Source organism: Herpailurus yagouaroundi, unplaced genomic scaffold, assembly GCF_014898765.1.
Source record: "Herpailurus yagouaroundi ecotype Mexico unplaced genomic scaffold, PumYag 216, whole genome shotgun sequence".
Lineage (NCBI taxonomy): Eukaryota > Metazoa > Chordata > Mammalia > Carnivora > Felidae > Herpailurus > Herpailurus yagouaroundi.
In genome coordinates this window covers 9,980,572-10,007,677 of record NW_024412447.1, presented here as the reverse complement: position 1 = coordinate 10,007,677, position 27,106 = coordinate 9,980,572, and the positions used below count along the sequence as shown (strand labels likewise).

The 27,106-nt window shown below is 52.0% G+C and overlaps 2 protein-coding genes and 1 long non-coding RNA gene across 8 annotated transcripts in view; 2 read left to right on the top strand and 1 right to left on the bottom strand.

The window, feature by feature from the left end:
- Positions 1-3,236, bottom strand: part of VPS37D (VPS37D subunit of ESCRT-I) — a 7,084-nt gene extending 3,848 nt beyond the window's left edge. The window contains exon 1 of the mRNA XM_040455658.1: positions 3,173-3,236. Within this exon, the coding sequence (XP_040311592.1) occupies positions 3,173-3,236 (64 nt within the window). The remainder of the gene's footprint in view (positions 1-3,172) is intronic.
- Positions 3,237-9,233: 5,997 nt separating this feature from the next.
- On the top strand, positions 9,234-11,009 carry LOC121017843 (uncharacterized). The gene is made up of 4 exons (XR_005784917.1): positions 9,234-9,472; positions 9,619-9,715; positions 10,363-10,547; positions 10,820-11,009. It is a non-coding gene; the product is annotated as an uncharacterized LOC121017843 (long non-coding RNA).
- Positions 11,010-11,636: 627 nt separating this feature from the next.
- The window catches only part of MLXIPL (MLX interacting protein like), a 32,349-nt gene continuing 16,879 nt past the window's right edge, over positions 11,637-27,106 (top strand). For 3 of the 6 annotated variants that reach the window (XM_040456132.1, XM_040456131.1, XM_040456129.1), the window contains exon 1: positions 25,452-25,803. In XM_040456132.1, the coding sequence (XP_040312066.1) occupies positions 25,511-25,803 (293 nt within the window). In that variant the 5' untranslated portion in view covers positions 25,452-25,510. Of the gene's footprint in view, positions 11,843-12,094; positions 12,167-12,254; positions 12,410-25,446; positions 25,804-27,106 lie in introns of those variants that run through there. The other 3 variants (XM_040456133.1, XM_040456134.1, XM_040456130.1) reach the window with 3 other exon arrangements.

Sequence of the window (27,106 nt, the reverse complement as noted above, 5' to 3'; positions counted from 1 at the left end):
CGCGCCGCCCGGGCCCGGTACATGCCGCCCGCCCGCGCCCCCAGCTCGGCTGCTGGCTCGGCCCGCTCGGCCCGCTCCTCCCCGGCTCCGCTCCGCTCCGCTCCGGCTCCGGGATCCGGCTCTGGCTCCGGCCGGGCGCGCCGCTCAGCCGCCAGAGGGCGCCCCGCCCGCTCTTAAAGGGGCCGCGGCGCTGGGGCTGGGGGTGGGGCGGGAGGGGGCGGGAGGGGGCGGGCCGCACCCCTGGCTGCCCCGGCAGAGCCTCGCCTCCCGCCCTCGCGATCTCCCGGCAAACCCATCCTCCTGCCGCCAGGCGGGTACCCGAGGCTTCTCTCCCCGCACCCCTGCTCCGGCCGGCATTCACCACGCCCCCCCAATCCCCCCCTCCCCCTGGCGCGGACTCTCCCACCCCAGACGTTTACAGTTTGCAGGGCTATTTCACATTTCTCCCTTGGATCCTCACAACAATTTGCTGAGTTGGCTGGGCGCCAGGAGCTTCTGCCCTGTTGCTAACTTGGGCAAGTCCTTTACCTCCCCAAGACTTAGTTTTCTCTTCTGTAAAATGGGGTGACGATACACCACGTGAAGATTAGAGCTAGTGAATGCTGAGTGTCTTATCTGTAGGAAGTGAGTACCTAATGTGAGTGATGGTTATATTAGAGATGAGGAAACAGATGCACACAGATGATGTAATCTCCCCAAAGTCACATTACCGGTAAATGATAGACATTCTCCTTTCTTCCTGTCTGTGCAGTATAGTATGCACAGAGCACATGGTGCCTCTCCGTGCTGGGCACTGGGCTAAGCTCTGTGAGGGCCTGGTCTCTGCCCTCAGAGAGCTCACGGATTAAGGCAGAGTCACATTCTCAGCTTCCTTTAATGGCAGGTATCAACCACATGATGTCTTCCTTTGTGATTCCCATGTGATGCCAGAGGATGTCATGGACCTTATCTTCAGGAATAGGTTTGGCCAGTGCCATTGTCAGAAAACAGAGAGTAAGTCACTTGTCTAAAACCAAACCGCAGGGGCGGCTGGGTGGCTCAGTTGGTTAAGCGTCCTCCTGATTTTGACTCAGGTCATGATCTCACGGTTCATGGGTTTGAGCCCCGCTTAGAGCTCTGTGCTGATGGCACGGAGCCTGCTTGGGATTCTTCCTCTCTCTCTCTCTCTCTCTCTCTCTCTCTCTCTCTCCCTCCCTCTCTCTAAATAAATAAATGAACATTAAAAAAAATAAAACAGCAATGAGCAAGCTTATTCCACCTCATCACACTAAGAAAGCACAGAGGTGGGACCAGGACAATCAGAAAACCTCACAGTGGTGGGGGGCGGGGAGGAAGGAGAGGACACCAGAAGAGGTGATGTTTGAGCAGGGTTTTGAGGGATGAATAGGAGTTCTGAAGCTCCCTATTTTCATAGGGAAAATAATGAAACCAAAGGGAAGCCCATAAGCCAAGGACTCTCCCAATCCAGCCAGAGCACATATCTCTACATGGTAGAGATATCTGAGAAGCAGAGAGAAAACTGATGGAACTGGGCAGGACAGGCTTATTGACAGACCACGACGACAATATTTCTTCCACATTTTAATGATAACTGAATTTGGTTTTCCCCTTCAAGTCTCAGCTGGAACACCACCACCTCCAGGAAGCCCTCTCTACCTCCCCAGCCTGGGACGCGTGCCCCTCTCTTCTGCGCTCCCCCTGTCCCATCCCTGCTGTCCCTCCATCCTGGTCCTGGCCATGATCAGGAGCACCTCTACACCTGCCAGTTTCCTGGCTATGATCTCCCTGGTTCTGGCCTGCCTCCTCAGGACCCACCATTTCCATTAAGCTTCCGTGGTTCTCCTAGATACCCCCCTAGCTGGCCCTCCTTTGGGCCCTCCTACGCCGGGCTGCAGGACCTCTGCGCTCTGGGAGGCGCTGGTAAGAGCTGATGGGAGACACCTACCCCGCTCCATTCCCCACCCTTTCTTGCCCACCCCCCTTTGTTCACCAGTCCCTCTGTTGAATGCCCCACAGCAGCGCCTCCTGCCTCCCGTAAACCCTCCCCACACTCCTCGGACCCTCATACCTACTCCTACCTCTCTCGGCAGGGGAGGGGGGGAGAGGGGAGGTCACTCTGCTGCCTGTCACCTGGAGAAGCTTCCGCCACTTTCTGCCTCACCTCTTTGGGCTTTCTCTCCTGCCTCCGGGAAGAGCAGTCCCTCTGGTTCTAAAGCCAACCCAGGTACCTTTGCTATGGGTCTCACCTTCACCTGCCTCCTCTCAGATGCCCTGATCCAATCGAGTAGTTATGTCTCTCTTTCTGTCTCTGTCTCCTACATCTTTAATCTCTGTCTTTAGACTGGCACCTTACTTTCACTAGCACCCCCAATATTTTGTTCTCTCTCTCTCTCTCTCTCTTTTTTTAAACATCTATTTATTTATTTATTTATTTATTTATTTATTTAAGAGAGACAGATAGAGACAGAGTGCAAGCGGAGGAAAGACAGAGAGAGAGGGAGACACAAAATCCAAAGCAGGCTCCAGGCTCTGAGCTGTCAGTACAAAGCCCGATGCAGGGCTCGAACTCATGGATCGTGACCCGAGCCGACGTCAGACGCTCAACCGACCCTGCCACCCAGGCGCCCCATCGCCCCCAATATTTTGAAGTAACTTATGATAGACTGAATACTTGTGTCCCCCCGCCCCGCCCTAAAATTCATATGTCAAAGCCCTAACCCCCAGTGTGATGGTATTTGGAGGGGGGCCTCTGGGGATGATTAGGTTTAGACTAGGACATGAGATTGGGGTCCCCATGATGGAATTAGTGTCCTTACAAGAAGGGGAGGAGAGACTAGAGTTCTTTCTCTGTCCACCATGTGAGGACCCAGCGGGAAGGTGGCCTTCAGCAAGCCAGGAAGAGGGCTCTCCCCAGAAGCCCGATCTGTGGTACTTACTTTGATCTTGGAATTCCCAGACTCCAGAATCACGAGAAATAAAAGTCTATTGTTGAAACCACTTGGTCTGTGACACCTTTTTTGGCACCCCAAGCAGACTAAGACGTCCCCTCCACACTTCATTCCCTGCGTCCATTTCCTCACCCTCCTAATTCCTCGACTCAGTCTGACCTCACCCCCTTCTCACCACTTGGAAGTCACTGGTCTGAGCCAGGGCTGTTCTTTTTCACATTTACCACCATTGACCACGATCTCTTTCTTGACCACATTGCAGTCAGACCCCAGACATTCCATAGCCATTGGGCGACAAAAATTAAAACGTCAGATAACGTCAAGCGTTGGTGAGGATGGGAAGCAACAGGAATGCTCGTGTCCTGCCAGCGGGAGAGAGAATTATTGGCTCCAAGAGCATTCTGGCAAGCTCGTCATTCAAAGATCCCCGTATCACGTCCCTGCCATGTTGGACAGCGTAGTGCCCCCCAAAGATGTCCACAGCCTAAACCCTAGAAACTGAATATGTTACCTCACAAGGCAAAAGGGACTTTGCAGATGTGATTAAATTAAGGATCTTGAGACGGGGGGCGGGCCAATGTAATCACAAAGGTCCTTATAGAGGGGAGGCGGGGGTGGGGGGTGAGAATTAGAGGAGCTGGTAACGGAAACAGAGGGCCAGAGTCAGAGAGGAATCTGAAGACACTGCATCACTGGTTTTGAAGACGAAGGAAGAAGCCATGAGATACAGAATGGAAGCCTCTAGAAGCTGGAAAAGGAAAGGAAACGCATCTTCCTCTCCAGACTCTGGAGGGAGCATGACCCAGCTGACACCTTGACTTCAGCCCAGTGAAACCCATTTTGGACTCGTGAGTCCAGAACCGTAAGATAATATCGTGTCGTTTCGAGGCACTAATTAGGTAATTTGTTGTAGCTGTGAAAGGAAACGAAAGCAAACTCCTAGGAATTTGGGGAACGGGAATGTTCACAGTGGCCCTAACTTGTAAGAACGGAAAACTGGAAACAACCCAGACGTCCAACCCCAGAAGAACGGCAAAGGAACTGGTGAGCCTTTGTACAGGCACCCCTTTGCCCTAGACACCAAATACAGGAGCAAATCGTAGTGCACACGACCCTTTGGGTGAATCCCACAAACAGCACTAATTGAGAAAAGGCAACCTGGGAAGAGTTCATCAAGTGTAATGCTGTTTACACAAAGTTTAGAAACAGGCAAAAGTATGGGGCGCCTGGGTGGCTCAGTCGGTCAAGCGTCCGACTTCGGCTCACGTCATGATCTCACCGTTCGTGGGCTCGAGCCCCGTGTCGGGCTCTGTGCCGACAGCTCGGAGCCTGGAGCCTGCTTTGGATTCTGTGTGTGTGTGTGTGTGTGTGTGTGTGTGTGTGTATGTGTGTCTGCCCCTCCCCCACTCACTCTCTGTCTCTCAACAATGAACAAACATTTTAAAAAATTTAAAGAAAAGAAACAGAATTAAACTTCATAATGCTTGGAGATATGTACAAAGGAAAAGCATGGGAACAATAAATACCAAATTCTGGAGCATGGCTGTCTGGCAGAAAAAGGTTGCAGTCAGGGAGGGACCAAGGGAAGTTCAATGGCATTGATAGTTCGATTTCTTTCTTTCTTTCTTTCTTTCTTTCTTTCTTTCTTTCTTTCTTTCTCTTTCTTTCTTTCTTTCTTTCTTTCTTTCTTTCTTTCTTTCTTTCTTCCTTTTTCTTTCTTTCTTTTTTAATTGAAAGTGAGAGAGAGAACAAGGAGGGGAGGGGCAGAGAGAGTGGAGCAGAGGACCTGAAGTGGGCTTCTGTGCTGACAGCAGAGAGCCTGATGCGGGGCTCGAACCCACAAACGGTGAGATCATGACCTGAGCGGAAGTTGGACGCTTAACCGACTGAGCCACCCAGGCACCCTGATCGTTTGATTTCTTAAGCTGGTCGTGGTACACAGGTATGCACAGTATTATTCTTTATGTTTTTAGTAAGTCTGAAAACTTTGATATAAAATTAGTAATTTTTAAGGTCTATTTTTAGACTTTACCTTTGGAGTCAGACCGACCGGGATCCCTTTCTGAGTTCTGCTACTTCCTGTGTGACCAAGAGTAAATTCCTTAATTCCTTGAGCCTCAATTATAGTATCTGTAAAATGGGTAGTTGAAGGGTGTGACTTGATGTAAGTGTCTCGCATGAAGCCTGACATCCGGTCAGTGCTCCAAAAACAGCAGCCGCGATGTGTTTCTCTTTCTGGAAATGCTCCCTTGGTTTTAATTTATGGAGCACCTACTATCTGCCCGGGACGTCCAGGGGCTGACCCTACAAAGGGGACCCTTCATCTTCTCCCTGGTTCAATTTTTAAATTCATTATTCTCCAGGCGCGCCTGGGGGGCTCTGTTGGTTAAGCGTCCAACTTCGGCTCAGGTCACAGTCTCATGGTTCATGAGTTCAAGCCGCGTATCAGGCTCTCTGCTGTCAGGACAGAGCCTGCTTTAGATCCTCTGTCCCCCCCCTCTCTACTTTCTCTTAAAGTAGAAAAGTAGTAAAGAAAGCTCTCTCTCTCTTAAGTAAACATTAAAAAAAATAAATTCATTATTCTGCAAAAATCCAATCGCTACCCCTTAAAAAAAAAACAGCTCTATTGAGATATAATTCATATGCAGTATAATTCAACAATTTAAATTCTACAATTCAGTGCTTTGGGGTACATTCAGGGTTGTACAACCTTCGGTACAATTTTAGAACATTTCCAACACCGCAAAAAGAAACTTTGTACCCATTAGCAGTCACTCCCCATTCCTGCCCCAATCCTGGCCTCACCACCAGCCCCAGCATGAGGCAATCACTAATCTACTTATTCTATAGATTTGCCAATTCCGGACATTTCATACTAATGGAATCCTATAAGATGTGGTATTTTGTGTCTGACTTCTTTCATTTCACATAATGTTTTCTTTTTTTCTTTTTAATGTTTTCTTTTTTTATTTTTGAGACAGAGAGCACAAGCGGGGGAAGGGCAGAGACGGAGAGGACAGAGGATCCTAAGCGGGCTCTGTGCTGACAACAGCGAGCCCGATGTGGGGCTCGAACCCATGGACCATGAGATCATGAGGTCATGAGCTGAGCTGAAGTCCTACGCTCAACCGAATGAGCCATCCAGGGCACCCCCCCATCTTCATCATTTTTAGGTACACACTTTGTGACATTAAACACATTCACACTGCTCAGGGACCATCACAACCATCCATCTCCAGAACGTGTTGATCTTCCCAAACTGAAACTGTATATCCATTGAATACTATTTCCCCCTTAGGTCGGATCCTGATACCTACCCTACTGTTCTACTTTCTGTCTCCATGAATCTGACTACTCTCGGAACCTCGTACAAGTGGAATCAGACAGTATTTGTCCTTTCGTGACTAGTTGATTTCACCGAGCGGAATCTCTCCAAGATGCATCCATGTTGTAGCACGTGACAGGATTTTCATCCTTTTTAAGGCTGAATAATATTCCACTGTACATGTGGTGTGCAACTTGTTTCTCCATTCATCAGTCGATGAACATTGGGGTCATTTTCACTTTTGGGCTCTTATGAACGATGCTGCTACGAACATTCGCACAAGTGTTTTTGTGACCTGGGTTTTTTTTTCCTCTGGGTTATGTACCAATGAGTGGGTACATGATAACTTCATGTCTAACCTTTCTGAGGGAAGGCCAGACCATTTCCCAAAGCAGCTGCACCTCCCTACACTTGCACTAGCCATGTAGGCAGGGTCTGATGTTTTCACCGATACTGTTATTATCCATCTTTCTTGTCACAACTCTTCTGGGGCGTCTGGGTGGCTCAGTGGGTTCAGCCTCCAACTCTTGGTCTCAACTCAGGTCTTGATCTCAGAGTCCTGAGTTCAGGCCCCGTGTGGGGCTCTGCGCTGGGCATGAAGCCTACTTATAAATAAATACATACGTACATACATACATACGTACATAAATATCCTAGTGGATGTAAAGTGGAATCTCACGATTTTGATTTGCATTTCTCTGATGGCTAATAATGTTGAGCATCTTTTCATGTACTGTTGGTCATTTTTTAAAAAAGTTTATTTCTTGGGGCGCCTGGGTGGCTCAGTCGGTGAAGCGTCTGACTTCGGCTCAGATGGTGATCTCATGTTCGTGGGTTCGAGCCCCGTGTCCAGCTCTGTGCTGACAGCTCAGAGCCTAGAGCCTGCTTTGGATTTGTATCTCCCTCTCTCTCTCTCTCTGCCCCTCCTCCTCTCGCTCTCTCTCAAAAATGAACATTAAAAAAAATGTTAATAAAATAAAATAAAAAATCTTATTTCTTTATTTAAGAAATTTCTACCCCCAACATGGGATTTAAACTCACAACCCTGAGTTCAAGGGTCATTGTGCTCTTCTGACTAAACCAGCCAGGCGCCCCACTATTGGTCACTTTTATGTCTTCATTAGAGAAATGTCTCTTCAGACCCTTCGCTAATTTTTTACTTGGGTATTTGCCTTTTTATTTTGCAGTTGTAAGAGTTCTTTATATATGGGGCGCCTGGGTGGCTCAATCGGTTGGGCGTCCGACTTCGGCTCAGGTCACGATCTCGTGATCTCGCGGGATCTCGCGATCTCGCGGTCCGTGAGTTCGAGCCCCGCGTCGGGCTCTGGGCTGACAGCTCAGAGCCTGGAGCCTGTTTCAGATTCTGTGTCTGCCTCTCTCTCTGCCCCTCCCCTGCTCACATTCTGTCTCTCTCTCAAAAATAAATAAACATGAAAAAAAAAAAAACTTTACTGAGGTGTAACTTCTGCAAAATAAGCTGCATATATGTTTTTAAAGTTTATTTATCAGAGAGAGAGAGAGAGAGAGAGAGTGCAAGCGAGGGAAGAGCAGAGAGAGGGAGAGAGAGAAGCCCAAGCAGGCTCCACACTGTCAGAGAGGAGCCCAATGCAGGGCTTGAACTCCAGAAATGCAAGATCATGACCTGAGCCAAAGTTGGACGCTTAACCAACCCAGCCACCCAGGCACCCCAAGCTGCACGTATTTTAAAGTGTACAATTTGATGAGTTTTGGCTTGTGAAACTACCCTCAAAATCAAAGCAATGGGGGCGCCTGGGTGGCTCAGTCGATTGAGCGTCCAACTCTTGATTTCAGCTCAGGTCATGATCCCATGGCCGTGGGATTGAGCCTTGAGTCAGGCTCTGCGCTGAACATGGACCCTGCTTGAGATTCTCTTTCTCTTTCTCTCTACCCCTCTCCTCCGTTTGTGGTCTCTCTCTCTCAAAAATAAACTTAAAAAAAATCACGGCAATGAACACATCCAACCCCCCTAAAAAATCATTTATGCTCTTCTGTGATTTCTCCCTCCAGCCTCTCCCCTACCCCTCAGCCAGATAACCCCTGATCTGGTTACTGACCAGATCCCTGACACTACTGATTAGTCCCCATTTTCCAGAATTTTATATAAATGGCATCGTACGGTGTATGCTTTTTTTTTTTTTTTTTTTTTTTTTTTGGTGTGTGGCTTCTCTCACTCATAATAGCTATTTTGATATTCATCCACTCTGTTGCATTTATCTGTTGCAGTTTGTTCCTTCTTATTGCAGGATGGTATTTCACCATGTGGATATATCATAATTTGTTTATCCATCTGTTGATGGACATGTGGGCTGTTTCCAGTGTGAGACTTTTACAAGCAAAGCTGCTATGAACATTTGTGTACAAGTCTGTGTATGGACCTATTCCTTTATTTCTCTTATCTAAATACCTAGGAGTGATGTGGCCGGGTCAGATAGGTGGCACCCATTTAACATTTTAAGAAAACCCCAGTCTTCCAAACGGTTTCATCATCCCCACCAGCAGTGTGTGAGGCTTACTTGATCCACATCCTTACCAACGCTTTATAAGCTCAGCCTTTTCCACTTTACCCATTCTAACAAGCGGTAGTCCCTTCGCTCTGCTAAAAAATACTTTTTGTATACACACGTGCATCTAGACAATATACTATTTGTAGGCATTTTGAACATGAAGGCTCTGGGGCGCCTGGGTGGCTCGGTTGGCTGAGTGTCCAACTTCGGCTCAGGTCATGATCTTGCGGTCTGTGAGTTGGAGCCCCACGTCAGGCTCTGTGCTGACAGCTCAGAGCCTGGAGCCTGCTTTGGAGTCTGTGTCTCCCTCTCTCTCTGCCCCTCCCCTGCTCACGCTCTGTCTCTCCCTCTCTCTCAAAAGGTAAACATTAAACTTTTTTTAAATAAATAGATGAACATTAAAAGAAAGAAAAGAAAGAAAGTGAAGGCTCTGACTTCAGCCAGCTCTTCTTAGGGCTGCACAGGACGCCCTCCTGCATTTTGATGATGCTCCCACCGGCTCAGGATAAGGCCCACAGGAGGCAGCAATACAGGCTGAAGAAACAGGCAGTGCCCTCAGAGATCCCCATCTGCCTCGTGGGAGGCGCAGACATGACGTGCCATCCTGAAGACAACAGCCTAGTGGACGTCACCCCCTGGCGACCTTTCAAAGCAGTATCTTCCCATTCTGCCCGGTCAGTCTCCACCGCACCCCCTTATTTGGTTTAGGGGGTCGGCATCCTGCCGGCCAGCGAGGCTCAAACCAGGAAATCTTCCAGCTGTTCCCAGATCTTCTTGGTGCAATTCTGACGACACTTACAAACATGCTCTTTTGTTTCAGGTCCTGCTCGGGGGCTGGATCCAGAGTTGAAGGAGAGCCCAAGCCCTCTGGAGAAGCACACGCAGAAATCACGGTGACAACCTGTCCCTTCAGTCTGGTGAGTCCGCCATCCACCTCCCCTGGTCGGTCACATGTTCGGGCCCAGCTCAGGCAGGCCTGCCACCCCTGGGCTAAGGCACCCACCCCCACGAAGCCTCCAGTCTCCTCCCCCTCCCAGTGCTTCCTTCTAGCTGCAACCCCAGTAAAGCCCCCCCCCCCCCACCTTCTGCCTTTGCTCACCATCCTTCCATGGCTCCCTACTCTCTCTCAGCTGGTCTTCATTTCTTTGTGTGACATCTGTGTTCCTCCATGATTCTCTCCCTCTTTCTTTTCCCCAATCTCGTACTCGACCCAGAGACCCTTTTCCAGTCGAGCCAGATGCCTGACAATTCCCCAACCTTATGCTGCATTTCCACATCTCTCCTGCCTTTGGCCAAGGTGTCCCTCCACCGTGGATGCCTTTCCCCCCCCTACCACACGCCTTCTCCTAAAGCTGTAGAAGAACTGACCCGTCCTTCTTGACCTAGAACACACCCCCTCCTCCAAAGGCGGAATCAGCCTTTCCTTCCCAGCATTCCTTCCTCATGCCAACTTGACCTGTTATTAAAGACCCATCTATCCCCCACCTGTTAGCCTTAGGGGTCCCCTGAGAGCAGGAACAACATTTATGTCCTCTTTCCAGCAAAGGATCTATTTATTACACAGCAGGTGCAGAGTCGGGGCACCTGGGCTCAGACTCCAGTTCTGCCACCTACCACCGATCTGAACCTCCCTGCATCTCTGTTCCCTCATCTGTAAAACCGGGAGAAGACACCCACCCCTTCTGGCCATTGAAGGGATTCAATGAGTTAACCCACATAAAGGGCTTAAGAGGTGTAGGCGGGACCCTGGTAAGTAGTCAAGGCTGGGCGAACATTAGCCAGAAATGGTAATGATTTGTTGAGTTGAAATGAAACCCTGCCCTCGTTCTAGAGAATTTTCATATGAAGAGGGAGATACTTTCTGTTGATCTTCAGGAGACTTTCTTAAATAAGGAGGCCCCCCCACCCGCCCATGCCTCCCCAGCTTCCATTAAAGGAGAGTAGCCCCTCAACAGAAGCTGTCGAAATCATCTCCTTTCTTTCTTAGCTTCAAAGTAACCATGAACATCTTCCTCCTTCAGGAAGCCTTCCAGGATTGGATTCCTTCAAGGAACTTCTTTCTTCTACCTTTCTCTGATGTGAAGGCCCAAGACCATCGCCATCCCCTTGCCCTGCTTCCTATCTTACACAGGAGGAAACAGGCCCAGGGAGGAGAGAGAGGTCAGGAGGGGATAGGCGTTCTGGAAGGGCCAAGGGCTCCGTGAGGGTGGAGGGGTGTGTGTGTGTGTGTGTGTGTGTGTGTGTGAGAGAGAGAGAGAGAGAGAGAGAGAGAGAGAGTAGGGGGCGGGCTGCTCAGGGAGGAGAAGAGAGCCCAGGGAGGGGGGGGGGGGTGGGGGGGCTCGGTGAGGTCCAGGTGAGGAAGTGGGTCAGTGGGCTTAGAAGCCCAGTGGACTCAGGATAACGCCGGTAGAACCAGGGGCGGGAATGAAGGGGGTTCGGTGAGCCAGATGGGAGCTCAACAGAGACAGGGAATTCAGGAGCCAGGATGAGGTTCCCAGAGGGGCTGGGGCTCAGGGAGGTGACTGCAGCGTCCCAGGCTCTGCCTCTGTCCACCTGGGCCATGGTCCCATACCTGTGGCTCCTCCTTCTCAAACCCAGCCAGCGGTTTGGGAGCCTGGCACCAAGCCCTCTGGGAGAGAGGGGTTAAAGGTGAGCGGGCACGAGTAGGTCCCAGACGGGGATTGGCAGGCGCCTGGGCCCGTGGCCCAGGCCCCATGGCTGTGCCACAGGCCGCCAGACGGGTGAGCGGCTGCCACCCACGTGCTAAGGAGAGAAGGAGGCACCGGAACAAGGGGCAAAGGACACCCCGAACGGGCGGGGGCGGAGCAGTGCCCGCGTCCACACCCGCTGCTAAAAGCCGGGCCCAGGGCGTAGCGCACAGAGCCCTCTGCCGCCGGCGCAGAGAAGACGCGGCGGCTGCTGTCGGCGGCGGCCCAGGAGCATCCTGCGTGCGCCCCTAAGGCTCCCGCTCCCCAGACGCAGCCGCCCGAGGAGGAGACCCTGCGGGCGTGGCCCACCCTACCCGCAGATCCCTCGGAATCCAGGTGAGGGGTGTGGAGGTGATCGGGTGGGTGCAGGTGCATAGCCCAAGGGGAGTCAGATCCTCCCCTAGGCTGGACCTCAGTCCCCGCACCTGTTCAATGGGGGAGGGCCACCGGTTCAGCTCTGCTGGGCTGGTGGGGTCAATACTCTTGTGTACTTGCCCTGGCTCAGCTGCCAGGAGAAGGAGGCAAGCTGAGACCCCAGGGAGGGCTTAGGATCAAGAATCTGAGCATTCATCCTGCCTGTTCTTCCAGGAGCAGAGGGTGAAGTGCACACGGGTTCCCACCGCCTCCTGGGCTCCCAACCAGCTGGGGAAGGATTGAACGGTGCTCTGGGGACTCTCCATAGAGGTGGCTGTGGGGCCGGGGAGGCAGGAGGGAGGGCCTTCTCTGTTACACCCTCTGCCCAAGACAGGTGTGGGTGTCAGGAGAGAAGCCGGTTCGAGGTGGGCCCTAGGATCACAGCAGCAAGGACTCAGAGCTCCCCCTGGCTGGGCAGGGAGAAGCCAGATGTTCCCGTGGGGCAGGGAAGCCACGTGGATTCATGGCCACCAGACTTCTAGCCAACAGGTAGGGGCTAGGGACATGGCAAAGGGCACTCCTTCTGGTCTGGCCCAGGAAGGCCAGGGCTCCCTTCGGCCTCCCAGCCACCCTACCCCCACCTCCGTGTCTCCTGAGGTCACCCTGGTGGGCAAAGAAGCCAGGGTCAGGCCTGGGTTGGGTTTAGGAGCTTTGAGTTCTTGTCTGTGTCTGGCTGTGTGACATTGGGTCCATTACTTCCTTTCTCTGGGCCTGGCTCTCCCTCTGTGACATGGGGAGGCTTGTTCCTGGGATGCTGGAGGGGAGACAGGGACAGGATTAAATGGGACACCAGGATGCTGTGGAGGACAGGGAGGCCCACTCCAAGCAAGGTCCTTGTGGTCCTTCACAAGGAGGATGATGTCCCAGGGTCAGCTGGATCAGGTGTTGGGTGGGGCCAGGGACCTGGCCCAGGCCTCCATCTTGTCCAGGTGAGTTTCCTTCTGTTCTCTGCATGTGGCCTGCCCATCTCCTGCCCAGACCGTCAGATCCAGGGGGAGGACAACTGGGGCCTGGGGATCTCAGGCCTGGGAACATGGGCAGGGAGGCTCAGCTCCTTAGCCCCAGGGCAGGGCTAGCTCCTGGAGGAGGGGGAAGATTCCCACTGAGGAGCCCTGTGCTGTGACAACCAGGATCCTCCCTCTCTTGAGAGGGCCATCCTTCTGGTTGCACCCAGGAAGGACACGATCTACCCCAGGCCAGGGCTCAGTTTGGAATCGCGCTCAGGGCTCAGGGTGGGATCAGGACTCAACCTGGGCCCAGGTGAGGGGGCCAGGATCAGGGACACACCTGGGTTCTTGGAATGTTGTCAACGAAATCGTCCGGCCTGTGTGTGAGTAGCACTGGTGGAGGTGATGTTTGTAAACTGAGGTAGAGGGCGCAATGGGCTTTGAGGAACTGCAGGGTGGGACGGAGGGAGAGGGGCTGTGCTCTTGGGGCTCCTGTGGACTACACCTGCCTCAGAGCCCACTTCTTCCCTTTGGGCAGAAGCCGTACCTGGAGCCTCCCTCTGAGGCTGCCCTTGACTCTGCTGCTGGCTCTGTGAGGGGCAAAGGCAGGTGGAGACTGGGCTGAGAGAGGCCTTCATCAGCACAATTCTCACTCCCTGTTCAGGGCTGACAAAGGGGTTTGGGCTCAGATGTGAGGCAGGGGAGGAAGGAAAGGGGGGCTCCCTCAGGCCCAGGGTCGCTCGGAAGGGGGAAGGAGGGACTGAAATTTGCTGGACACCTACTACGTGCCAGGCACCGTGCAGGGATTTTCTGTCACTGTTTCCTTCTTCCTGATAACCTGAGAGGGAAAGGATATCGTGCCCACTTTATAGATGAGGAAACAGAGAAGTCAAAGCACCGGCTCAAGGTCACACAGCCTGGAAATGACGGGGCTGGGCTTCAAAACAAGCCACCCTGATTCCAAAGCCCTGATTTCTGCTCCCACTGTTACCTCTGCCTCGTCCCCTGTCACCTTCTGGGCCTCACCCTGTGCATCCGTTGACACTGATGCTGACACCGTCGAGAGCAGCTGTGAGCAAGCGTGTATGTTGCATCCGGGGAGCAGCACACATCAGGGGGTGTACTCGTGGATGCTCGTGGGTGTCCACATGGTCTGCACCCCGCTCCCCACCTCCCCGCTGGACTTTCCTGCCCTTGAGCTTCAGGAGCAAGGCAGCTCACATTTGCCTTTTCTCTTAGAGGTGGGCTAAGCTGATCTTGTGTAGGAGGTCCCCAACAGGGCAGGAGGAAACCAAACATTCCCAGGGCAGGGTCTGGCACTGATAAATAGGTGATGCATCCCTCCAGCTGGCCCCGAGATGTGGGGGCAGGCTGGCGGGCATGTAAGCCGGCCTGTGACAGTCTGCTCCATCCTGCCCAGAATCCCCAGGTCTCCCTAGTGCTGGGTAGCTCTGGGAGTCACGTCAGCTCTTGTCCCACACAGCCCCATCAGCCACGTGACTCTGGATGAGAGGTATGCCTCCCTAGGACCCCTTTCTGTGTCAGTCCAGGGACCCGACGCCCTCACGGGGCCCATGTGACTCCCTGAGCTCCTTAGCAGTGGGAGGCCTGGGGATTCTGGGCAGGGCAGACCCTGACTGTCCCTTCCCACGGCTGGTTTGAGAAGCCGTTTTCCATCCTCAAATCCCCTGATGGAGGCTGTCCCCCCATGGCCTGTCCCATAGCATCTGGTTCTTCCTCTAACACCGTACTCAGAGGTATTGGTTAGGACGGAAAGAAAAAAGGAAGGACGGGGGTGGGAGAGGAAAGGAGGGAAGGAGAAAGGAAATTCACACTCGTGTGCCTACCACTGGCTCGTACATATTTCATTTGATTCTGCCAACAAGCCCGTAAGATGAATTTAACACCAATTTCCCACACCCATTTTAAATGTTTATTTACTTGTTTTTGAGATCGAGAGACAGAGAGCGTGAGTGGAGGAGGGGCGGAGAGAAAGGAAGAGAGAATCCCAAGCAAGCTCTGTGCTATCAGGGCAGAGTCCTAGGTAGGGCTCAAACTCATGAACCTGTAAGATCTTTACCTAAGCCAAGATCAAGAGTCGGACACTTAACCAACTGAGCTACCCAGGCACCCCCTTCACACCCATTTTAAAGTGAGAAACCAGTGCTCAAAGCCCATGATACCACTCTTTCCTTGTATGGAGCACACTCAGAGAGGAGCCCAGGGTCACACACAGGGGCAAATTTGAGCACCACAGTCCACACCCTGCCTCCATGCCTCTGTGCCAGGGAGCCCTGGATGGCAGGGGCATCATCTGACCTGGATGCTGAGGGGTCTGTGGGACCAGGGGGGCTCTAGCCTTGATGATAATCCCCTCCCCTCCAAGGCACTCCCCATTCTACTCTCTTGGAGCTGACTCTGAACAACGAGGCACAGACCCACCCTGGCACACTGGGGTGGCCAGAAATGCCACAGGTACAAAGAAGGAGACTGTACTGCAAGGTGCACCTGCTCTCCAGCCCTCTGTTTTCTCATCTGTAGAATGGGTAGACTAACACAGTGTTACCTGTTCTACTTCTTCTGGAACTCCAGAAGTTCAGTGTGGAGGGGTCGGAGCTGGGAGGCAGGAGACCTGGCTCGGTCACTAATGTGACATGCACGGGATATCCTGACGCAAGCCGCTGCTCCAAAGGAGCCCCTCCAAGTCACATGAGCCCGTTGCCCTTGCTGATTTCTACATCTTATTCCAATTCGGATGTGCCAAACTTCCAAGTAGCAGATGTGAGTCCTGAGCAGTGTATGTTTAGTCCTTCTCCTGTGTTTCTGGCACACAGCTCCTAAAACCCTTGGAATCTCCAGAGCTATGAGTGTCTTTTGTATGCTAATGAGATGCCTGGTGGCTGGTGGCCCCTAATAGTTTCAGGATGGAAGTTGGTCACCAGGGAGATCAAGGTGGGATTAGAGAGTTGGAACTTTCAGGCCCCCCCCGCCATCTCTCAGGAGGGGAATGGGGCTGGAGACTGAGTTCACTCGCCAATAACCAAAATCATGCCTGCCTAATGAATTTCCATTAAAAACTCCTCAATGAAGGGGTTGGTGAACACATCGAGGTGCTGGGAGGGTGGTGCACCTGGAGAGGGCATGGAAACCCCATGTGCCCCCGCCCTCCATACCTTGCCCCGTGCCTGTCTTCCACATTTGGCTTTCCTGGGTTGTATCCTTTATGATAAAATGGTAAAATGTAAGCAAAGTGCTTTCCTGAGTTCTGTGAGCCTTTCTAGCAAACTGGAAAAACCTGAACAAGGCGTGCTGAGATTCCCCTGATTTATAGCTGGTCGGTCAGAAGTACAAGTGTTAACCCCGACTTGTGGTTGGTATCTGAAATGGAGACAGTCTTAAGGGGACTGACCCCTTAACTTGTGGGGTTGGATGCTAACTCCCGGGAGATAGTGTCAGAAGGGAACTGAATTGTAGGACTCAGCCAGTGTCAGGGAATTGGAGAAATGGTGTTGGAAAAGACATCATGCATTTGGTGTCAGAGGTGTCACGAGTAAAAATTGTCTACTGGTAAATGGTGACCAGTGACATTTTTGCAACCTGACAGACTCTTGGTAGGATGGCTCTTCTTGGCAAAACCTCATCTCCTGGCTGACTCCCCATCCCTCCACTGCTGTGACACTGCACTACCGTATAGCACATTCTCCACCCTGGCTGGTCACAACCTACCTACAGGCTACACTGCTTCCCGTGCTACAGGGAGGGCAGCTGAATCCCAGAGAGGGTGAATGGTTTGCCTGAGATGACTCACAGGTACCTGATGAGCCAACCTACTGGGCTCTGTGCCCTAAAGAGAAAATGTCCCCCATGGCGCCCTTGGGCTCTGTGGATTGAGAAGGAGCGTTCAGACAAGATGGGGCAGAAGGCTGAACCTTTCCCTTCCCCAGGGTCCGGTCAGCCAATCAGGGACCCTTTCCTTTGTTTGGACATCTTTGATCTGCGGACTTTGGGGTCCTCAAGAAGAAAGCAGCCATCATCTACTGCCCTATCTCCTCTTATTTTCTTTACTCTACTGAAGGATTTTTTTTCCTGGTTTCAAAAGTAATATACAGGCCTTATACAATTTTAGCATTTATGGATATTTACAAGTGAATGAATGTCTGTTTCCCAAATCCCATAAAGACCATCATAATGCCATAGTTTGTTGGCTGTGTGTCCAGACTTTTCTCTTTCCATATATGAATGTTCACCATTATTTATTTCTACTTGAGTGAGATCACACTTCACACACTGTTTTTGCAACTTTCTTCTAACATCAGCATTGCACCTTAGCTACCTTTTACTATTTCTACACTTATGATAATGATAGCACGTCTTTACCACCTGAGCACTTTGAAGGTATTGATTCACTTAATCCTCATAAAAACTGTGAGAGGTGGGTACTCTGTTTATCCCCATTTTATAGGCAAAGTTGTTAACAGCTACATGGTTTTCCACTGTAGAGATCTGTCAAAATTTGTTCAACCATTCTCCTGTTTGTCAGAATTATAAACAGTGCTGTGAGGAACATCCTTCTACATCTTTGTACATTAGGGACACATTTTTATTTTTATTTTTTCAAATGTTTATTTTTGAGAGACAGAGAGAGAGAGCACCAGACGGGGAGGGGCAGAGAGAGGGGGTCAGAGGATCCAAAGAGGGCTCTGTGCTGACAGCAGACAACCTGATGTGGGGCTCGAACTCACAAACCATGAGATCCTGACCTGAGCCAAAGCTGGACGCTTAACTGACTGAGCCACCCAGGAGCCCCAATTTTTACTTTGAGTTTTAAAGTTTTATTTTTATTTTTTTAAAGGTTTTATTTTTAAGTAATCTTTATTTTAAGTAACGTGGGGCCTGAATTCACAACCTCAAGATCAAGGGTCACATGCTCCACCGACTGAGCCAGCCAGGTGCCCCAGGGAAACATTTTTATAGGATAGATTTCTGTAGTTGAACTTGATGAGCCAAAGAGTATAAATGCTTTTGGTGTAACAGATTTTGCCAAATGGTCATCCAAAAATATAATCCCATGTTACCTGTTTACAGCAGAGTAGAGAAAAGATGTTTTGCCCCACCCACATCATTTCTGCCTCTTCCTGGCCTGGGATGGGGTTTTAAGACTGCCCACGACGCAGCCAACGTGTTGGAGAAGGGGAAGTCTCCAGATAGATAACCCCACTGGTGACGCCACTGTTTTCCGCCTTCCCAGCTATCCCTGCACACCACCTACCCACACCCCCAGCCCCACCACGGGCTGCACCCCAGGGCCCTATGGAAACGGCTCCCCTCTCCTCACTACTATTTTAACCATGCTAGTAAAAAAGTACAGGGTGAGGAATTAGAGCCTTAAATTACTTGCTCTGTGACCTCAAGCAAGTAAGTTAACTTCTCTGAGCCTGTTCGCTCATAGATGACAAGTAATCATAAGCCCTGTTCATCTAGGTTCCTCAAGGGGACAAGAGAAGATTCTAAAAGTTCTGTGGTTCCTGCCAATGGCCAGGCAGAGACTGGTGGTTTTGGTGGCTAAACTTTGGGCAGGCTTTGGAATTACAGATGGATGGACCAAGGCCCTGGCCTTGGGAAGTTGGATGATGGGAAGAAAGGGGGCACAGAAGAAGAGGAGGGAAGAAGACGGAGAGGTATTGAAGTGGGCTGGGCCTGAAACTAGCCTCACTGCATGTTCCCCCAGATCCCAGGGGCCTGGGCTGGTTTTTCTAGGACCATCTGGGGAAGCCCAGGCTGACCTTCCGAGTCACTCTCCTCCTTTTCCTGTCCTTCCTCAGTCTGGGACAGGCTCTGGATCCTAGCTCCCACCGTGTCGGCTGGTCTTTCTCCAGTTGCTTGTTTTCCTCTCCTGGGCTCTCCACACCCCACACCCCAGCGCAGCCCAGCCTGGGGCAGGAACCCATTGCAAGCTCCCAGACATGGTGTCAGCCTTGGGTTCAAATCTCTGCCCTCCCCACGCCCCACTACCCCGGGCTTAACTAAGGGCCTGATACAAGGAGGCAGTTAATACGTGTGCTGGATGGGCAGCTGAAGGGGTATTTGGGTGGAGAAAGGGATGAAGAGATGGAAGGTTAGGTAGATGTATAAATGGAAGGAAAACGGACAGATGGACAGATTGGGAAGATATGAATGGGTAAATAGATGGATGCAAGAAGAGATGAATGGATGGGTTGAGAGGTGATGAATGGACAGATAAGTGGGCAGATTGGGATGGATGGAGGGATGGATGGATGGATGGATGGATGGATGCACGGATGGATGGATGCATGGACGGATAGGTAAATGACTAGATGTGCAGATAGATACAGTTGAATAGATGAGGGGAAGTAGCTGGGTGCTCACTCCATCTCTACTCTGTTGTTCTTCCTCCCCTGCCTTTCCTCCTCCCTTCTCACAATCTCAGAGCACAAAGAGCAGGACTTCTCAGTGGGACCAGGGGCAGTTGACATAGAATGTATTTTTATTTGGTATTTTCATAATTTAAAAATGTATAAACAATACACTTATAGTATCCCTAAATATAAATATAGAAGCAGAAAGTCTAGAAACGTGAGACGTGCTTCTTGCAAAGGGAAGTGACTTTTTTCACTCCCTTTGGGTTGAGACCTATATTTTTTGGTAGAACACTTGGGTGCTTCTGATGTGAAAACGAATCTGGTCCAACTTGCTCACTTTAATGTAGTCACATTTATCGACTTTTCCTTCATGATTTGGTCCCCCATTTCACAGATGCAGAAACGGAGACTCCAACAGGGGAAACTGTCTTCCCATCTTGCTGCCAGTTAGAGACATAGCTAAGACTCCTCTTTCTCATTCTTGTCCACCCCTGCATCCCCTGCTTCTTCAACCCACTCAATGATGCCCCCAAATCCTCTTCTGGCCTGATGTGCCACCTCCCTCCTCCCCCCACCTAAATGCCCAGTTCACCTCCAGCTGAGGGAGGCTTCAGGTAAGAGCATCCAAGGTGACTTGGGGTGGAGTGGCTGATTGTGTGTGTGTGTGTGTGTGTGTGTGTGTGTGTGCAAACTTGGTTTCTCTTTTCAAAAGCTTTTTTTTTTTTTAATTTTTTTTTCAATGTTTATTTATTATGGGGACAGAGAGAGACAGAGCATGAACGGGGGAGGGGCAGAGAGAGAGGGAGACACAGAATCGGAAACAGGCTCCAGGCTCCGAGCCATCAGCCCAGAGCCTGACGCGGGGCTTGAACTCACGGACCGCGAGATCGTGACCTGGCTGAAGTCGGACGCTTAACCGACTGCGCCACCCAGGCGCCCCTCAAAAGCTTTTTTTTTAATATCAATTTTTGAGAGAGAGAGAGAGAACGTGAGCAGGGGAGGGGGAGGGGTAGACAGAGAGGGAGACAGTAGATCTGAAGCAGGGTCTGCGCTGACAGCAGCAAGCCCAATGTGGGGCTTGAACTCATGAACCTTGAGATCATGACCTAAGCCGAAGTTGGGCACCCTACTGACTGAGCCGCTCAGGTGGCTCTCTTTTCAAAAACTTTTAAATCAGAGTGCCTGGGTGGTTCAGTCAGCTAAGTGTCCGACTTCGGCTCAGGTCATGACCTCGTGGTCCATGAGTTCCAGCCTCGTATTGGGCTCTGTGTTGATAGCTCAGAGCCTGGAGCCTGCTTCGGATTCTGGTCTCCCTCTCTCTCTTTCTGCCCCTTCCCCACTTCTCTCTCAAAATAAATGTTAAAAAAAAAAAACCCTTTTAAATCTAACATACCTATGTTAGAGTACACACATCGTAAGTATCCAGCTTGATGAGTATTTCCAGCAAATGCACCCATGTAACCTGAACCCAGATACTGAGACAAAATGTTAGCAGCATTCCAGGAAGCCCCTTCTTGATGCCTTCTCTCACCTCAAAACTAAACACTACCCTGACTCCAAAACCACAGATTAACTTGTTTTGGAGCCTTATATAAATGAAGTCTTACAGCACATACCCTCCTGTGTCAGGCTTCTTTTGTTCACCATACTGTCGGTGAGATGTACCCATATGGTTGCATTTGGTTATACGGTGTTCATTCCCGTTACTGTGTTAATATTCTGTAGTGTGAGGAGGCAGCGCCTGGCTGCATTATAGGAATAATGCTGAGTGAATAGTTGTGTGTATGTATTTGTTGCACATACACACCCGTTTCTGTGGAATTGCTGGGTTATAAGGGAGGTGGATGTTCAGCCCTAGTAGGTACTGACAAATAGTTTTCTGAAGTGATTGGGCCAAGTTACCCTGGCAGCGGCATGGATGAAATTCTGCTGGTACCAAGTCCTCCCGAGCGATCGCTCGTCCTTCTAATTTGAGAATGTAGGTTCTTGGGGGCAGGCTGGCATCAGACTGCCTGCGTGTGAATCTCAGCTCTCCTTGTACCTTTTGACCTTCGGCAAAGCCTGTTCCTTTGTCTACAAGACGAGTTGAAAATCACGGAGCTGTCATGAACATTCTACAGACGGGTTAGGTTAGGCGCCACCAACATTAGCCATTTATGGTTCACTCTCACAACAGTACTCTGAATCACCTCCCAGAGCCTCAGTTTCCCCTCGGTAAAATGTAACACATCCACACACGTGCACAGTGGAGAGGACTACCAGGAAATGGAACGATATATAAAAGTGCCTGATTTTACTGAGATATAATACACTTACTATAAAATTCACCCTTTTTCAGTGTCATTCAGCATATTCACAAAGCTGCACAACTATCCCCAACTATCTCATTCGAGAACATTTTCACCATCCCCAAGGTGAAACCCAATACTAATTAGCAGTTATTCTAATTCCCCACACCCAACTATTCCCAACCCCTAGCAGCTGCTAATCGACTTTCCATCACTATGGATATTACAAGAGCCAAATCTTTGCATTTCTGTATTTTTTAAGCTTATTTACTTTGAGAGAGATCGAGACAGCACCAGCAGGGGAGGGGCAGAGAGAGAGGGAGAGAGAGAATCCCAAGCAGGCTCCACACTGCCAGTGCAGAGCCAGACACGGGGCTTGAAACCGTGAGATCGTGACCTGAGCGGAAACCGAGAATCAGATGCTCAGCTGACAGAGCCACCCAAGTGCCCCTCTGTATTTTTTAACTTTCGCAAAAGTGAAATACTAGCACTAGGATAGGCACATAATACACACTTAGTGTCATCTGTGTGTGACTGTGCGTGTGTGTGTAGATGGATGGACAGATAGAACACACGTAGTAGACAGATACAGTATAAACTCAATTCATTCAACAAAAACCCATCTGCCCCGTTCGCACTTGGAGAAAAATGGTCTATGGAGAGGATGGGATTCTCGCTTTCAGGCAGTTCGCCATCTAGTGGGATACGGAGGGATGTGCACCCCTCACTGGGAACGCAGAGCAGAACGCAGTTAAAAGTTGTATTGGAACAAGGGTTGTGGGAACTCCGGGAAGATGTTGGAGGTGGAGGCGGCACTTCCAGTTTGGGTGAGCTTTCCAGATGAGGAGGGAAAGGAGGGGATCCTAAGAGCGAAAGCTGGGACACAGGGCGGGTGTGATGTCAAGCAGGACGGCAGGGACAGCCAGGGTTTCACACCCGGTCCTGCACCTCCATGGCCTGTGAACGAGACTTGGCTGTAGAGAGAGGCTGTAAGCCCGGGGCCGTGGGTAACGGGGGCCAGATGGGAAAGGGAGGAGAAGGGTGAGCCCAGGCCAGCTCGCACAAGCCTGCACTGTCATCCGGGCAAGGGCACCCTGAACCAGCTGTGCCGAAGCCCAGGCATGCCAGGGCCCCCATGCCACCAGCTGGTTTGACTTCTCCAGTTGACCGTGGCTAGAATCATATTTAAGAGGAGACAAGTGGCAGCCTCATAAGTGAAGGAGGCTGGACTTCAGAGTCAGACCTGGCTCTGCCCTTCCTCACGGCAGGACCTTGAGCAAGTGCCTCACTCCCTGACCTGTTTCTTCAACTGTAAAATGGAGGTAATATTACCTACTTCAGTATGGTTAGGAATGATGATTGGGGGAGGCTGGACAAGGCAGATGAAGCATGCATTCCAGGCCTCAGCAAGCTTGGAGCATTGAAATGTTTTCTTTTTTCTTTTTCTTTCTTTCTTTTTTTTTTTTTTGAAAAAAAAATTTAGTAATGGATTTTTTTTTTCCAATTGAAGATGTCCTCGTGGAAGAAATTGGAACTTATGAACTTCCTTGTGTTTATTGTACAATGTATTGTTGTTCTGTTTTGAATTACACAGAGAGGGATTGTCTTTTTCAGTCCTTAGCCCGCCAAAGGTATTATCAGGCCCCGAGGAGGGCAAGAACAGGGTGCAGAGGGCCAGCTGATGGCTGGGGAAAGAGAGGGGAATGGGGTGAGACAGATAATTCACCCTACTGAGTCTCAACTCATGAGAAAAGTCTCTCGAACCACAGGAGGCCATTCTGAGATTTTCTCCAGGGGACAGGAGGCCAGCGGGAGCGTGGTGGGGTGAGGTGGGATGCTGATAGGACAGACTTAGAACCCAAGGTGTTAACAGTTACAGAATCCTAAGAAAGCTGTGAATTCCACTTCCTGAGTTGACAGAGACAGAGTGAGAGACTGAGAGACAGAGTCCCAGTAAGACAGAGATTTACCCAGGGGCATTCATGGAATTAGCAGCAGAGCAAGGATCAATTCAGACCTCTGCCTAAGGCCGGGTCCTTGAAACTAGGAGGCTCCAACAGAGAAGTGGCCCTGCTTCCCACCCCTGCTCCCCAAAGTGGCCTCCAGGTCCTCTTAGTGTCATGCCCTTCTCCAAGCATTCCCAAGCCCCTGCATGCTCAGTGTGGGGGTTCAGACACCCGAGGAACAGTCCTATCTCAGGGCCCATAGGCCAGGGGCAGAGCCAGACAGGCACATAAAGGATAGGTAGTGACCCTGTCGGTCTCCGTGCCAAGGATCCCAAAAGGACCACTTAGGAATGGCTCTCTCTCCAGAGGAGGCAGGCTGAGGTGGGTACCTGAGGCCCCAGAATTTGGCCATCAGATGAGCAGAGAGAATGCACCCCTGCAGAGAGCAGCACTTGGGGCTCCAGGAACTGAGAGGTGACTGTTTGGCAGGGACAGAGGGTACCTGGCCAAGGGACATGGGGTGGCTGGGTGGAGAGGCAGGACTGTGAGCAGCCTTGGGCAATCATTTCAGCATCTCAGGTGATCACAGGGGCCCTCGAGGCACTGCCATTTGATTTCAGGAGCTGTGTGACCCTACCAGGGGAGGGAAGAAAACACTCTGAGAGAACCTTCTCCAAGCTTCCAGCCCCCGCTTTCTCTCCTGTGACTACACATAGGCCACACTGTCCACAAAACCAAGGGAGGTTAGCTTTGGCCTCTAGCCCTCCCCTCCCCCACCAGAGATAACCCTGGATGGGAAGTCTGGAATTCTAGACCAGGTTCCATTTCGGGCCCTGTGTAGATATTCGGGTGTTTCCACTCCTGTGGACGCTGGTGACATGCGCTGAAGTGGGGCAAGAATCCCACCTCTGAGGATTGTTAAAGATGCCAGCTAGGTGACAGTGTGAGTGCTCTAGACCAAACAGCCCAGTTCTCAGGGTGAGAGGAGAGACTTCAGAAACAGGTACGTGAGCTGGACCCCAGGGCCGGTGAGAGGGAGGACCCAAAGCTCCAGAGCAGATGGCTTGCCTGGGGGATGTCCAGGGGAAGGTGACTAAGGCTCCAACTTGCCAGTCATCACCTGTCACCACTCATGGATTCACACTCATGTAAACCTCGGGGCCTCTGTGCTGGTGTAGTGATGATCATAATGGCAACTGGGGGGGTGCTGGGACCTTCCTGTGGGCCAGGCCACACAAGACTCTGACAGGTGCGTGCTTCCAGCTGTGTGCAGGACTGAGAGAGGGTGAATGTGAGCCTGGACACCAGAGAGGGCAGGGAGGAAGGGGTGTAGTTAGCTGAGGGACTTCACAGGAGGGCACTGGAAGCAAGGAATCCCAGGCACTGAGGCACTTTCTGGCTCAGGTGTGAATGATTAACAGTCAAACTTTTTTCTTTCTTTCTTTTTCTTTCTTTCCCTTTCTTTCTTTCTTGAGAGAGAGAGAGTGCGCGCACAAACACGAGTGGGGTAGGAGCAGAGAGAGAGAGAGAGAGGGAGAGAGAATTCCTAGCAGACTCCTCACTGTCAGTGCAGAGGCCCGACGTGGGGCTTGAACTCTCTGAACCATGAGATCATGACCCAAGCCAAGATCATGAGCTGAGCGGAGATCAATAGGTTGTTCAACCGATTGAGCCAACCTGGTCAACTCTTCTTGAGACCCCTTTTGGGTGACATAGGGGAACCGCATAAGGAGGGGCAGGAGGGGAAAAAGGGACCTCTTCCTCTTCCAAACTCCAGATCCGCAGTAGCTCCGCCCGCGCTCTCGCTTAGCATATTGATCATGCTAATTCATTTATTTTTAGCGTGCATATTGATTATGCTAATTTAAACCCAGTCCCGCCTGCTCCCGCGCGCTGTCCCCAAGGCCCCGCCCCCCCGGAACGACCTATGGCTGCGGAGGGGCGGGGTTATGTTAATGAGGCCAATCTGGCCACACTGGCCGCGCCAGCTGCTCCACGGAGCCCGGGCGAGGCGGCGGCGACGAAAGCCATGGCCCGGGCGTTGGCGGGTCTGGCCGCCGGCTTGTCCTGCCCGCGGGTCGTCCCCAGCCAAGACTCGGACTCAGACACAGATTCGGAGGACCCGAGTAACCGGCGCAGCGCGGGCGGGCTGCTCCGCTCGCAGGTCATCCACAGCGGTCACTTCATGGTGTCGTCGCCGCACAGCGACTCGCTGACCCGGCGGCGCGACCAGGAGGGGCCCATGGGGCCCGCCGACTTCGGGCCGCGCAGCATCGACCCCACACTCACCCGCCTCTTCGAGTGCATGAGCCTGGCCTACAGGTGAGGGCGGCTCCGGGGCCCGGCAGCCTCGGCCCTCCGTGGCGGCACCACGCGCTGGGGCCCCGGACACCCCACCCGGCCCCAAACTTTGGTCCCTGGATGCTGTCGGAGAGTCCGACCACATCCTGGACACCCTTCTCCCCCAACCCCGAGCGTCCTCTGGCCCCGGCCCTGCCTCCAGATTCCCATGGCTCACCACTTTCACTCCCTCCCCAGGGTGCGGACCTCCTGTCCTCCACCTCGACCTCCACCTCGACCCACCAAGGCCCCTCTCCCCGTCCTGACTCTTCTGCCCCCAAAGAAATTCCAGGGCATCCCTCGAGCTCCCAGGACCCTAAGCCATTCCCACCCTCCACTCTGGGGGCCACTCCACCAGACCACCTCGGCCCTCCGCTCCCTCCCCAGTACCCGGGCCCAGACACACTCCATTCCTGCACCCTGGCGAAACTCCTCACGCCCATGATTGTCCCGATTCATAGCCAACGTCTTTTGAAACCCAGTCTCTTGTCCACCCTGTACTTCCCAATTGCCGGGACACCTGTTCTTGACCTGTTAGGTCGAGGGTGGCGGGAGAAGGGTGCTCCGGGGGGCCCAGCTGGCAGAGTTTCCCAGCGGGCGCCCGGCAGGGGGTGCTGCTGGTTTCCCGGGAGGCCTGGGTTCGCCTACCCGGGTCGCAGCGCGAGGCTGAGCGCCTAACGCTGCCTGGGACCCCTGCTACGCGCGTCGCGGAGCTCGCGGACCGCGCCTGGCCCGGGCTTCCACGCCTGCCTGCGTCCCAGGAGAGGGCGCGAACCCGGGGTCTGGCCCGGTGCCCTGGAGCAAAGTTCCCAGGAGCTGAGGGGCCAGGATAAATTATCAACCGAAAACTGTAGAGGTGAAAGGGGGATCGGCCAGCCTTGATCTTTTCTCTGTGCAAATATTCCTCTTCCTCAGAGGCGCCTCCTCCCCTTCTGAGAACGGCGGGATACAGAACGGCCCTTGAGGCTCTCTGATCTGGAGCCGGAGCTGGGGTGGGGGTTGCGGGGGTGTTGCCCACCCCCAATCGCGGCAGCCCAGCCACGACCCCATTGGCTGCAGGCGGTGTAACCTTGGCCCATGTGCTCTGGCCCCGGGCCCAGGTCATGTTGCAACCTGATCGTCCAGGGCGCCGGACCGATGTGGAAAGTTCAAATTCCCGTCCCTTTCTTCCCTTCCCCCGCCTCCTGGGACATCACAGGACAGACTGGGACAGAGCATCTAAGGTCCTGGTACACCGGATGTGGGCACACCTCAGGTTCTCCCAGCCCCCCCCCCCCCGCCCCCC